The sequence below is a fragment of the Lycorma delicatula genome, chromosome 3 (genome assembly GCF_047948215.1).
Source record: "Lycorma delicatula isolate Av1 chromosome 3, ASM4794821v1, whole genome shotgun sequence".
Classification (NCBI taxonomy): Eukaryota; Metazoa; Arthropoda; class Insecta; order Hemiptera; family Fulgoridae; genus Lycorma; species Lycorma delicatula.
This window is the reverse complement of record NC_134457.1, coordinates 22580910-22596675: the sequence shown is the minus strand read 5'-3', so window position 1 is coordinate 22596675 and position 15766 is coordinate 22580910. Positions and strand designations below refer to the sequence as shown.

Sequence of the window (15766 nt, the reverse complement as noted above, 5' to 3'; positions counted from 1 at the left end):
GGACCAAAATAAAATTTGTATAAATATCTAAATTTGTCTCACTTATTTACCCTATAACTATTGCCAGCTTAAAATTAAGTAACAGAGCCATTGAAAAGCAAGCATGGTGCAGCAACTATTAATTCTCAACAGATACTAAAGAAGTGGTTACTCTTTGTCTGCCACATTACTGAGTAACTCTTGTGTTAATTTTCAATTAAAATGACTAAGCAAGTCACTCATTTCCCACTAATACATCAATTTTTACACAAAAACAATTTCAACAAGTAATTTAGTCCAAATCCTGAAATACTAACTCAGGATTTGGAAGTTCAGTATACCTCAATGACACGTTTAGTTGAGATTACGGAGTAGCATACACAGTGACTTTTTTACAGGAGTTTATAGATATTCACAATAAAAACATTCCATTCAGTTATCGGCAGTTCATTACACCACTGCCTACGTTACTGATATAATTTCAACAACATTTATGTTAGACATAATAAATGGCAATTTTCAAACGGTTAAAAAATTTCAGTTATGTAATAAAATATCTGAAATATTGCCAAATAACTTGTACAGACTTGGACTAATAGTGACATAAGGTTTCACTGTGTGAAAACTTACTTGTTTCTTTTTTCATTTAGATTTAATTAATTTTCAAAAAAAAAAATCTTCCGGGTGGCTGTATCAATATAGAATACTGAGTATTTTTTTAAACTTTTTGGGCATTTATATATTCCGTTAGCACACAAATATTATATACACACTTTTATACGTTTACAGAATAAACTTACAGTAAAAATGCTACACCAATTACCCTAAATTATTAAAGGTTCTATATTTTCTTGCAGGTTGTCTGTTTGCACATTCAATTTTCTACTTTCTTTATGCGATCACAGTAATTTTTCCTTTGTGAAAGACTTACTGTAGCAAATGTCCTGGTTATTAGTGCTTGAACATCATCCATTTTAAATGTATTGTTATATTTAGCCACAAACTTTTAATCTGATTCCATAAGAGCTCAATAGGATTAAATTCGCAGTGATATGGGTAGTAAACAAAAAATGATCACTTTTTTCACCTTGGCCATTTCATTAATGACACGAGTCTGAAATTTATGTTTAATTTTGTTTACTTCAATAAGAAGTTCTTATTTCAAAGCATCTTCTGGATAACTGATTCCTTTTGATGTGTCACTCCTTAATGTAATCCTTTTTTAAAGCAGCAGTGGAAATCTTTTCTTTCTTCTTCAAGAGATTATCCACAACGATAAAGCTTCCTTTGAGAAGTACTGCCATAATATTACCTATCATCCATTTTTCAAAATGTGAGCTCTGGATTTTATCATGATAGTCGGTATTTGACTTTTTTTAGCTAAGAAAACTAAATCCCTGCCTTCAAGAAATCCTTCCTCTCCTCCGGCACAAGATACAACAAATTGAGGTCCTTCGGAAACAGTTGTTTTCAGTCCAGTCGATAATCCTGCTAAAAATAAATCATTTGCTGTTGTAATTGTGACATCTTGCCATACTTTACTGTAAGCATGACTTACATACACATAAGGTTTCATACAAATATTCTATTCTTTTCCCCATATTTTTTAATGTTTCTAATACAAATGCTGCCAGGAAATTATGTAATTATTCAATCTTCACAGATGTTCGATTTCTTTTTCCAAAAATAAATCCAATATCTTTCACTAATCGATAAAAAGTCCTTAACTGAAGATAGGAAGATTACTGTCTTTATTTACTACTGCTAAAACCTGCGAAATGGTTGGAGATTGGTTTTCCAAAAAAAATAATTGTTAATAGTCCTTCTTATAGCACTCACTACCTCACTACAAAGTCATTGTATTTATATTTACAGCTAGTTTTATCAACAATTTTTTTCCTTGTTTTTCATGGCATAATTATCTGTTCATTTTTCACACATTAACACAGTAGTTCCTCTTCAATGCGGGCTGGACTGTTCTCAATCATGGCTTCATGGCTGAGTAGTATAGGCTGTTGATAGTGTGTTGTTTCTCCAAATAATCAGAGAAAATCGGACCATGGGCATTCCAAAATATGGTTAACGTGACCTTACCAACCAATGGTTGCGTTTTGAATTTCTTAAAGACAGGCAATTCAGGGTGTTTCCACTGCAAGCAGACGCTTGGACTCCAGCTCAAAATGATGTATCCAAGTTTCATCACAGGTTAAAATCCAGTCCAAAAATGCATCACCTTTGTTATTGAGTTCGGTACAAATGTGAAATTTCTTGGCTTTGTTCTTGGCTTGTGGTGAATGGTAAGCTCACTGGAAACCCACCTTGCACAAGTCTGATGGTAGTTCAGTTTGTTTTGAATGATGGAATGAGTTTTAACAACACTTACTCAACATTTTTCAGCAATTTGTTCAACTGTAAGTCATCGGTCTTCAGTTGAATTATATATAAATTCAGTTATTCATATATGAATCAATACAAGAAGCTAATGCCGAAGTCAACATTGTTATCGGACATCCAGAGCGATGCTTCTCGGTCACACTTTAAAATTTTTCCACCCGTGTGTAAAACTAACACGGTTCATGCAATTACTGCCAAATTGTTTGTTCATCTGAGAGAATATTTCTAATGGTTGTACACTTTCTGAAAATAAAGAATCACAGAATGCTGTGATGTGTTCATCACAGATTGCTGTACTTTGTGTATATTATTATGTCATAGCTGTTCCACATGCATGCTTGTAAGTAGTGCACAATTTTATAGGTATCAATAACAAATTATCTTAAAAATACTTTTCTTAACCATTAATTGTATATTTAAGTGTCCTCTGAAATATTAAATTTATAAAATTATTTACTTGTGTCAGGTAATAGAAGGAATTGAAATGAATAAGAGGAACTAAAATTGTGATAAATCCAGTTCCACAAAGAAGTGATTCAAGGCTTCTCCACTAGCTGAAGGTTATTTTAACTACAATTTCTCAGATCTGGACACCTTTAAACAGGGAGTCATTCAATGATCTTGAATAAGTATCAATGATATTGCATTGGACAACTCAAATATATTCTCAAAAAATGCTTATCTTCCAGATATTAAAGACCCATCAATAGGCATATGTTCTTGCTTCCTTAAAAAAAACCCTATGTCATGCCAGCACTACATGGCAAATTTAAGTACTCAAATGAATTATAGACCATTCTAATTTTACAACAAAAACCCCCACATTTTAAGTAATCATGAATGAATTAAAACATCTACAGAAATAATCAATAATTTATTATTGGAAGAACACAGAAACATAAAATTTTTCAAATGAGATTCTCTTGACCAGAACTGGCTAAAGGGTGGGGGGGGGGGGCTTCATAATTATTAAAAAAATCAATGTAACTTAATTTTTAGTGGCTAAAGCAAAATCAAACTATCAAAGATCATTTTGGGTATCCAAAATGATCTTTGAATCATTTCAGCAGTTTATACTATAGCCAAGATCACATAAACTCTCATATATTGCAATTTGTAAAATTCTATTAGGTTTTAAAAAAATGCATGTTTTACTTAATAATAATTCAATACAATTAAGAGCAATGATATAACACTTTCCAAACTAACTATAACCGGAAAATAATCTACTTACGGTTTTTAGATAAGTGGCATCTCTATTTAATGAGGGAGAATGTTTTGTTATCTGTTCTTCCATTTTCTGAAAAAAAAAGTAGTAACACTAAAATTAGGTAAATTTATCATAAAAGAAAGCTAAAACAAATCTGTAATTATAGACTATTGCTAAAATATTATACTTAATTATATTATCTATAGATTTAACAAATACAAACAAGTTTTTAAATAATTCAAATTAATTACAAATTTTAATAAATGAACCACCATTATTATACTTAGAATACCTTCAATCATTATAATTTACAAATACTCTTCATGCAGAAGTAATATTTTTGTAAAAATAGGAAATGTTTTCTAAATAGATCACTTTTCTAAATAATAATCATGGACCGGAGACTTCATTCGATAAAAAAAATAAAATTATAAAGTTGAACAAAGGATTGAATGGGTCTATGTAGAAATTGTTTTTGAAGTGAAATATAATTAATAACTTTAAAAAAAACAAAATAAAAAATATATTATTAAGTAAATTAGGTTACTGAAATTTTTCCATTTGTTTACAGACTACGGACAAAACTAGAATTAACCATTTTTACAATTTAAAAAGAATTTGATTGAGGTACACTGTGTGCAATCTGCGTTATAGTTTTTAGTAGCTTCATAAAAAACATCAAACAGTCAATGTCCTGTTGCATGACCAGGTGTTGATTTGCAGAACAATATTTTTTTTTATTAATCTGTCCCTATCACATTCACAAAACATAAGAACTGAGAGATGTTTGCCACATCTGTTGATTTATCAAATTGAATACTAAAAAATTCACTTCAACTCGCTTGCTGAATTATCTGATCGCAAACATTGGCAGCCATGTTATCAATTCACTTTGATACGTCATTAGAAATCAGAATTTTTTCAATCTTTTTGCTCCTTCCATGCATATTAAAACACTGACAAACATATCAATTGCAGCATACAATATGAGGTTTTCTGCGATTGTATGAGTTTGTACATTTTTCTACTATTAATGCTATGAGATAAGATGCTTCAAGTGTACTTTTATCAGTATGGCTTGATTTACAAATAGAAGCTTTCTCAAAGTAAGTAATTTTCATTCTAAAAATTGTCATTCTCCAAGATTGTCACTGTACAATCTTGTCTTTTTACCAATTCATTCACTAAAACTCACCCACTCACACACACACACACACACACACACACACACACACACACACACACACACACACAGAGAGAGAGAGAGAGAGAGAGAGAGAGAGAGAGAGAGAGAGAGAGAGAGAGAGAGAGAGAGAGAGAGAGAGAGAGAGAGAGAGAGGATACTATTATCACTACTAGTACACTGTTTGAACACACATTAAAAAACCGAAACCTCAATTATTATTTTTATGAATGCTTCTAAAATCTTAAAGGCACCAGACGCATGCTTATGCAATTCCTTATACCTCTTTTATACTGTTGAGAGCACGATGCATTCAAATGTATCATGTGCATGTTTGAACATGACGCTTTCACAGTGAATATTATGAAAGCAGACCAAATTACAAGAAGCATGCACACACCAAGTTGGATACAGTAAATTGCTCATGTTCGTACACTTCTTACATGCATGTTCATACCCTTCACTATCAATGCAGCTAAATGGTTTTAAATAGGTATTTTTTTGGGAGGAAGGGGTTTGCAAAATATTCATTATGTATTTTCTTCTTTTTTTTTTTTTTTTGGGTAGTGAGCTTTAAAGGTTGAGAATCATTGGTCTAGATCATTAAATTAAAAAAGGAATAGCATTGATTTGGTTGGGTAACTCCTACACTTGGCAGAAGGTAATGATTTAGAAAAAGATTGAGTTGCTAATCCCTCACTAATCAGTGATGAACAAAAATTTCTGTTACTCAAACAGAAAAAAAAAGGTGATTTCAAAAATAATCTCTTGATAAACTTTGCCACATTCTGAATTTATATTTTATGGAAATAATATCAAATTAATAACTTGCATTAGAAATGATACAACCAGAATTTTACTCAGTGATACATATTTATGATTTTATAAATTAGTTACTTAATCTATAGTACAAATACAGTAAAAATAATTATAGAAAGAAAACAAAAAAATGAGACTTACAGATTTAAGGCAAGATTGCATGTATTTAGTTTCATTGCCAATAAAGCAACTTAGTTGTAAGAAGGTTTCTTCATTACGTGTCGGAGGTTCATCTTCTGATTCAGAACATTTCAATTCAACATCAAAAGTACCACCAAAATATTGATCTATAATTGATCTGAAAACAAAAAAAAACAACAACACTGTATAATATTTAGAAAAACTGAATGTAGAAAAACCTAATACACAGCTGTTACCAAAAGTTCAAAATTCCTTTTGTTTTGCTTACAAAGTAATTTTGAGTTTAAGTAACTTTACATTATTTTTAACAATTACTTTTAGTTTTACACATAATTTTATTACAAATATTAGTTTAATTTTTTTATTACTATTTTACATGTATTCTTTTCAAACATTTTTTCAAGGTTGAAAACTGAAGGGTATAATTAAGTCAAGTAATTAGTAAGCTTTAAGTAATAAAAAACATTCATGCAAGTATGAATATTTAACTCCTGCTATTCAAGAGTAAAAATTCTTTATGTATACGTATATGATAAAAGTTATAGGTCTAATTATCAAATGTTAATAAAACTTCCCTTTACTTATTGCTTGTGTTGTGTGTATAGTTAGTAAATTATAAAACCAGTTTCTTTTCTGAGAAATATCTTCCTATGGAGAAAAATAATTTAATTCTCTAGGGCAGTGGTCTCCAAAGTGGGGTACATGAAGTGATACTTGGGAGTATGCCAAAGTAGTATAAATAATAAATAATTTGATTTTGTCCACACACACATAAAATAAATATATAATTGTTATATTACATAGGGTACAACTTATGATTATTTTCATCTTAAGGGTAGACGATTAAAAACGTTTGGAGATTGCTGCTCTAGAGGAACAATCACGGTGATATGAAAGAGGGGGTGGGTAGTGAAATTAGCCTATAACTTTATACACTAACAGTAATGAAATCATTTTACAAGAAAACAAAATCATTTATTATAAACATTATTACTTATAAGTACACACATGTAAAGAAAATAAATTAATGAGATGTTTTTGCTTGCTTTTCATTTAAAGTTTCTTCATAAGTGGATCTATGTTAAAAACACACAAAAAAAATGTTTTCAAGTGCTAAAAGACAATTTCTTATAATTGTGGGCAACCATACACAAAAATCACTCTTCACAGAGGTAAGACATGGCAAAAAGGATTAATATTTTCAATGCTTCTGTGACTAAATCTACATATTCACTTCGTTGAGCAAGGCAAAACGTATCTAAATCTTCAGATGTGAATTTTAGTAGTAACATTTTATTCGCACATTTCAATGAGATAGTCGTGGATCTCAACTGGTAACTTAGCAGTTGCAAGATTTTCACTAAATGGATTCAGTACCCACCTCTTTGAGAAATCATTTTTATCTTCCAGGAAATACTCCACCAACTGAATTTTGAGCTACCACATACATATCCATGCTATCCAAAGTGTGGTGGTGAATAATAGTTTCTTCTTCATTCAAATTTTTTGCAATATAATCAGAAGTGAGTGGAAATTAATCAACATTTTTGTTTTGAAGGTGAATAATCGAGATATCAAGTTTCATAATGAAAGCATGAACTTTGCCTTTAATTAATAAAATGTTTTTATCATTTTCTTGTAAATTCGTTTAAATGCAAAAATACATCAGCTAAGTAAGCCAACAGCAAAATATACTCATTATTCTGTAAAAACATTGAGATTGGCGTACGTGCACCTTGGAAAAATATTATTAATTCATCTCTGAATTTCAATAACCGGGATATGACACTTTCCCTCACTATAACCATCTGACTTCTGTATAGAAAAGAAGATTTTTTTTAATTTTGCCAATTTCATCACAAACTGTTCTGTAGTGGTTGACTTTTAATAAAATTAACCATTTTTACAGCTTTACAAAGAATTTGTTTGAGATTTTCGAACATATTTTTATGGCAAGAGCATGTCTGTGAAGGAAGCAGTGTGCCCATTCCATCTTTGATATAAGACGATCTTTTAATCTATTCACATATCCATTGTTCTTTCTTATTATAGCCTTTGTACTACATACTTCAATATATTTTGTGCAATCTGTTAATAGTTTTTAGTAGCTTCATAAAAAACAAAAAAAAAAAAAAACATCCTGTTACATGACCAGGTACTGATTTGCAAAATAACATATTTTCTTTGATTGACCTGTCCCTATCGCATTCATAACTCACAAAACATAAGAACTGAGAAATGTTTGCCACATTTGTTGATTCATCAAACTGAATACTAAAAAAAAAATCACTTGAACAACTGAATTATCTGATCGCAAACACTGGCAGCCATGCCATCGATTCGCCTTGATACTGTGTCATTGGAAAGCAGAATCTTTTTCAATTTTTTTGCTTCTTCCACGCCTATTAAAACACTGATCATATCAATTGCATCAGGCAGTGAGATTTTCTGTGATTTTATGGGGTTTGGACATCTTATCAACTCTTAATGCTATAAGATGCTTCAAGTGTACTTTTATCAGTATGGCTTCATTTAAAAATAGAAGCTTGTTGATTTCTCAAAGTATATAATTTTCTTTTGAAAAATTCTGAGGGTTAGCTTTTATAATCCAAATGCTAACCTTCCAAGTAACAAATTAATTGTGACGGCCTCATGCTTTTATCAGAGAGGACTTGAAAGCAAACAACGCTCTGTGGCTTTTCATCCAATGAGGTAAATGCATAATTTAAAGAACTGTCACTGTTCAAACTTGTCTTTTTACTAATTGATTCACTGGATGTAGATGTAGATTTACTTCGTTTTTTCACAAATTTATCCATTCTGCATAAGAATCTAATTGGGAAAAAAAAGGTTATATTGTTTGACCATGTACTATAAAACCAAAACCTGAATCACTATCTTCAATGAAATTACGCTTTTAAAACATAAATAAAGGTTTTAAAACATAAATACACACACTTTGCATTGGAATCTATAAATTGCTCACGATTGTACAGTTCATACATACATGTTCATACCCATCACTATCAAAGAAGCTAAATAGTTTTAACTAGATTTCATTGGGTTGGTGTTGGTAGTTCACAAAATAATTATTATATTTTTTTTTACGTTTTGGGGATTGTGGAGCTGAGAAGGTTGAGAATATATCAAATTAAAAAGCATCCTGTAACAACTTCTTAATTTTAAAGATGATTGTTTTGAAATTTTTTGATATTGTTTATCTTGTTATAAAGAAAAAATTCACAACGAAACTCTATCTCAAAATGTTACGCTAAGTAACAGAAGAGCTTTACAGTAATGTAATGTTCTTTCTTGAGATATAACAATATCACTTTATCTTAACTCCAGAATTAGCATTTAATCTTGAAGTACTATTATAATAACAAGTATTATTTTAACAGGTTACATATACAACAATATAAAGATATTTTTAAACTAAAAAGATCTATTTAGTACCTTACAGTCTGCAAAAAAATATATAAAAAATATCTATTAAGTATAAAATACCTTTCTCTTTCAAAATTGCTTTTGTATAATTTCTTAATTTACTATTTATTACTATTAGATATATATAAATATATATATTTTTAAAATCAATCCTTTCAAGACCCAGATCATCTATGCACTAATAATATAAATTTAAATATATATATATAATTCAATTAAATCCATCCAAGTACAGATATAAGACAACTTACCTTATTTGTATATTTATATAATTTCTCACGAAAGTAATTTTGCGAAATCCCGCATCATGTCGTGTATAATATTTACAAATTTACGTATTAAACATAAAATTAAAGAATTAAAAGATTAAAATTGTGATTACATATACAAGGGTATATGAAGTCATTAAATAAAATAAAATAAAAAGCAAACATTTAATAACATGCATATGGCTAGCCAAACACTAAGAGTACTGTACTATTTAAATAAATATTTTACTCAATATCTATGCCGCTTTTATTCAAAATGTCTGCAAGTTGAATGTTTGTTTATATTATTTATAAAAGTAATATTTTTCTAAAATATCTAAATTTTTATTTATGTTTCCTTTTTACATTTCTAATAATTCTAAATTAGTATTAACATCAGAAATGGAATGTTTATAAGGTAATCTGCAACATTAGAGAAGCCAAATTTTTTATTTTTATGCATAAAATGTTCATAAAATCTAGCTTTAAACGATCTATTGGTTTTACCCATATAAATATCTTCACAATCATTACACTTTATCATAAACCATCACATAAATTGTATAAATCAGTATTTTTATTGTTTTTTTAAATATTTTATTATGTGGTTGTTAGTTTTATACACTGGTTTAAATTTTTCCTTGTTGTAAACTTTGGTTATATTTTCAACAATACAGTAGTGTATGAATATTTTAAGTAAATGTTATCAATATTTTGTGTTAGGTAATGGATTTAAAGTTATTGTACTATTAAGTTTTGATGTTTGTTTTTTTATATATATATTATCAATTAACAAGGCACTATAACCATTTTGAATTGCAATTTGTTTTATATTTTTCTGCGTTTAATTTTTATTTATTATTTTGTATATAATGAATATGTCTGTTAATCATATTTGTATATATGTTAATTTTATGAGACCAAGGATGATTTGATTTTCTTTAAACTGTTATTTTATTGGTTATAGGTTTTCTGTGTAATGAAGTTACAATTCGATTATTTTTGTTAATTTCAATGCTAACATCTAGAATATTAGTGTTCTGTTTATGTATGTTTCAAAAGTAAATTTTAAATCATTATAATATGAATTAAGTTTATTTAAAATTATGAGGTGTTCATTATCTATAACTGGATCATAAACAAAAACATCAACAACATAATGAGTCCATAATAAAACCTTATGAGTGTGAATAATCCCATAAACTATACTCTTATACCCATACTCTTAAAATCTTGTAAGTATGTATATCTTTGACCTAATAGCTGACAAAGGAAATCCCACAAGCAAAGTATTTTCCAGTGTATATCACTTGTTAAATTCAAAATAATTTTGCTGACATATAATCCTTATAATAATGATGATGTTATCAATAAATTTAGACTCTTCATGTTTATTTTTTATTATATGAATTGTTTTATCAATAAGTACGCTAGGATACATGTTAGTTATAACTTACCATCCTAGTGTTTTTGCCAACTATTAAGTTTTTTAATTCATACCCATTTTTTAAGTATAATGTACATTCATTTTTATCCAAAGAATTTTATCTATTATTTTGGAAATAATATAAGATGGAGCAGATGTAAAATTAATCAAAGTTCGCACTGGGATGCCTGTTTTATGTATTTTTGAGTCCTGTTAATTTTGGAGCGACTGGTTTAAAAGGGTATAATTTAGTATATCTTAAATTACTGTTATAATTAAAAACAGTTCGATATTTTGATATTAAACTTTTTGTTATCTTTAAGAATTTATTAGTAGGATCTTCTATTTCTTTAAAGTTATTTTCGATTATATATTGTTTTGTTAAAATATTATATTTCTCAGTGTACAATATAACGGATGTATTAGTTTTATCAGATTTTAATATAATACAACTATTTTAATTTAATTTATTCTTTAAGTTATAAATTACTTTTTTATTAAAATTTGTATCTTTAATTCAATGGATATTGTTACTAATAATATTACGTAATTGTTCTTTATCATCAAAGTTAACATTTATTAAATTTAAAAATTCATTATTAGTATAAGTTATTGATTTTTCTTGTGCGTCAATAAAACATGAAGCACCATTTTTATTCACAACATTTTTTTGAAACTTGTTATCATACAGATTTATGTTATTATTATTTCTTATCTTAATCAAATTACCAATTTTTATATGTTTAGATTCTTTTAGCTTATGTTTGTTTATGAGTTTCAACATTTGTTATAATAAAATTAAGTACATAATCAAAGATTAAATAATATTTAAATATTTTATAAATATTATACACGACTGATGATGCAGGATTCTGCAAAGTACTTTTGTGAAAAATTATATAAATATACAAAAAAGATATGAATTGTCTTATATTTGTACTTGGGTGGATTAAGTTGAATTATGTATATTTAAATTTATATATTAAGTTTTTAGAGCTAGTATGAACTGTATTCGAATGAAATGAACTGAAACCGTATTTTTCTTGAATAGTTAAAATTTAATTTGTCACATTAGACGCCCTTAAAATATTTATACAAGTCACATTAGACCGATGAATAATTGACTGCACCAGACTGAATTATACTTGAATACAATTAACAAATAACATGAATCACATTAGACTGTAAAATGCTAAATACTACTAGTCAGACTAATTACATGACCGCACCCGGCGGGATTCTTCATTCGAATTGTCACATTAGACCTGTTAGTCACATTAGACTAAGTCACCTTAGTCTAAATATACATGACTGCACCCGACGAAATTCTAGACTGTAATGAATGTATGAGATAGACATGCTTGGTCAATGCTAGTACATAATAGAGCACAGCACCAGACGGCTCAACATGGAATGGAACAATATATATATACATACACAAATTTAACAAACATTTATTTATAGAAGATATGATTTTAAAGAAAGATCAGTTTTGAATTTGCCTATATAAGCAATGTAATAGATGATGCTCGCATGGATCAGTTTTTACAGTCAATAGTCAGCTGATGGCAACAATAACAGTTAAAGTTAAATTTTTCAAACATGGCACTGTTGGTATATAAAATTAGTTAAAATATACAAAAAAATAAAAATCAACCTTACTAACAATTTATATTACATCCTAGCGCTTTTGGTCATTCAACCATCCTCAAAAAAAACTTTTTTCATAATTTAAAACATAAATTAAAAGTATAAAAAAAATATAAACATAAAAATAATTATTTTTATACAATGACTACCAGTTATTATGCTTCTAATATTTTATAATATTTTTAATCTATGTTTTAAATTATGAGAAAGTTTTCTCCTGAGGATGGTTGAATTACTGAAAGCACTAGGGATATAATATAAATTGTTGGTTAGTATCGTTGTTGGTAAACTAATAACAGTATTGTTTATATTCATCAATTTATAATGAGCACAACAATTTTTGATCCTGCTGTGAAGTATGAGGATCAATCTGATTTTTGATGGCAATAAACAATTCTGCGGTTGAAATTCAGAGGAAAATTTGTGACATCTACGGACCAATGCTAAAGTAAGACAGCAGAGCTGTTCACTTCAGGAAGGGATGAATAAACATAGCAGTCAACTGCTGTCTTAACAGATGATCTGACTGAAAAAGTTTGACATAAAAATTTGAGAAAACTGGGACTTCTATGTATCACAGCTGTCTTGGATGTTCCATGGTCATTTGATTTATAAAGTTTTGACTGAAAAATTGGACTATACAAAATTATATGCCCACACACACACACAAATGAAAAAGTCTTGGGGCAGTGCATAAATTTTTATGATGTTATGAAAATGAAGATGATGAATTGTTTAATTGCATCATTTAAATAGATGCACCCTGCAATTTTTTATTCGAATGTCGACACAAAGCAGCAATCAATGTGATGACAGCATTCATCCTCTCCTACACCGAAGAAACAAAGCTTTTTGATTACTGTTCTTTTGTTCAAAAGGAATTGTCAACTTTAGTGATCATGGAACTATTGGGAATGCCAATACATAATGTAAATATAAAATAAACATAATATATATAAAAAAAAAAATGGGATGCTATCTTTTTGTTTTTGAATCACACTGCCCAGCAATGCATGGGAAATTTGGCAGTGAGGCAACTGGAAAATCTTCAATTCTTCCACACTATACTCTAACTTTTCTACCTGATTATTTTCTTTTTTTCAACTTAAACACTGCCTTGCATCAAAAAAGTTTGAGGATGATAGTGAATTGAAAAATGGCGTTGCAATATACTTTGTCACTGGCAGTGGAATTTCTTGAACAGGGAATGAAAAAGCTAGTGAAACATTATGAAAAATGTTTGAAGTTAAAAACAGTTATGTAGAAAAGTAATAATTAAATGTACTATTTATGTACAAGTAATAAATTTGTTCATATTTTTCAGTATTGTTTTTACTTCAAAACAGACTTTACTTTTAAAAACATGCCTCATATTTTTTAAAAGTCAATACATATTTTCTTATAATGGTAGACTGAAAAATAATGCATATGTCTCGCCATTTCCATAATGAATGAAGACGTAGTGATATGAGTAGTAAAAAACTGAGAATTCTAGGACAAACTTGTCCTAGACTTTCCAGTTATAAAAAGTGTGTTGGGAATTGTAGGACAAATGTCTTCAGGTGTGTTTCAAGACGTTCAGGTGTTAATTAGTTGTCAGATGTGATGGGAATTCTAGGACAAACATAAAAGGTAAGAAAATTGTCTCAGGACATTCGTTTTCAAGAAACGCTGTATCTCAGGAACGGGGGATTTTAAAAATTTGAAGTTCTACGTCATCGTGGCGGCAGGGCGGACCGCTCCGTTCGGTTTTGGTCGCGCCCCGCCACCCTTTTGGGGGTTATTTTTACAAAACGTTGAATAACCTGTGAACGGGGGGAGTCTAAAAATTCAAGTGTGGCGTCATCAGAGCGGCGGGGCGGATCGATCTTAGTTTTTTTTTATTATCATCGCTCCCGCCCGCCGCGCGTAAATTGAACAAAATTCGAACAGGAGGGGATATGGATGAAATTTGTAGTGTTACGTCATCATCAGGGAACGCGGGACATTTAAAAAATGTTTTTACAAAATATATATATATAAAAAAAAGTCAGGTCAGACTGGAGGATTCCAACCCGGACTAAATAAACGCGAATTCGGTAACGCTAACCATCAGTCCACCCCTACTTCGAGTAAATAATGTTTATTATTATTTATTTCAATGATACATTCGTTTATAGTTTTGTTATTAAACGCGCAGCGCAATTTATAAACGTTATAAAAGTACTAAAAGAGCAACAAGACAAACTGTCTGTAATTTTGATAAATTTTATTGCCGATGGTGTTCAACCTGAAATGAAACGAAGACACGGTAACCTACTTCCGAGTAATATCAGGTTTTGATTGTAGGTTCATCCAATTGCGGGAAGACGAACGCCGTTTTCAATCTGTTGTTCAATCGTAACGGATTGCGTTTCAGTAACGTTTATGTATTTTCAAAATCGTTGTTTTAACCTAAGTATAAATTTTTAAAAGAAGTTCTATCAGACATAGAAGGTATTAATTATTTCTCGTATAATAATCAAGAAATCGTGCCTCCCGAATAAACCGAGCCCAATTCGGTAGATATTTAATGATGTTTGTGAAAAGTTAAATAACATTACAAATTATTTCGCAATGGGGCGACAAGTTAATAAATTTCTATTTTAATATATACATATTGTTTGGGTGGAAGTATATATATATATGTATGCGAGAAAAAACATTTTTTTGGTTTATTAATAAAGCTGTTTTGTAACGGCGGGCCAACTAGCGTACCCGTTAACAAACCTGTCACCGGACATGCTAATGCGTCCGTTAACGAAGCCGTTGGCGGATACGTGTCCATCGGCGACCCCCTAGCGCATCCGTTAACGAACCCGTCACCGTTGGCGAATTACCGGGCTTACCCTGTGCTGCGGGTTGCATACCTGCCCCTTGGGCTTACTTCGGCACTTCCTATCTTTTAAATGATATACACACACATTTCAAATGAAAAAAGAAAGATGTTTTGATGGAAATGAAAATATTCTTGCACACACTTATTTTCCTACCAAAAACAATTCTTTGATTGAAATACATATTGACAGTTCTGAAGATTGGAGTTATAATACCAATGGAAACAACCCGAATGTGTTACAGCTTTATTCTATGTTAATTCATGAAATCAGTCATACTCTATCTAGAGCATTCTAGAGACAAAAATGCTATTGTTTCCTAGTTATACTGGTTTTGATCAATTTGGGTATTGATGATATTGTGGCTATTCAAAATATATGGACTACCGCAGTTGACAACCTTCATTATGAAGA

The 15766-nt window shown here is 29.6% G+C and overlaps 1 protein-coding gene across 1 annotated transcript in view; it reads right to left on the bottom strand.

Moving 5' to 3' along the window:
• Usp14 (ubiquitin specific protease 14) overlaps window positions 1–15766 on the bottom strand; it is a 59049-nt gene that overhangs the window by 10664 nt on the left and 32619 nt on the right. The window contains exons 7-8 of the mRNA XM_075359532.1: window positions 5727–5883; window positions 3608–3673 (exon numbers count right to left, since the gene is read on the bottom strand). Of these exons, the coding sequence (XP_075215647.1) occupies window positions 3608–3673; window positions 5727–5883 (223 nt within the window). The remainder of the gene's footprint in view (window positions 1–3607; window positions 3674–5726; window positions 5884–15766) is intronic.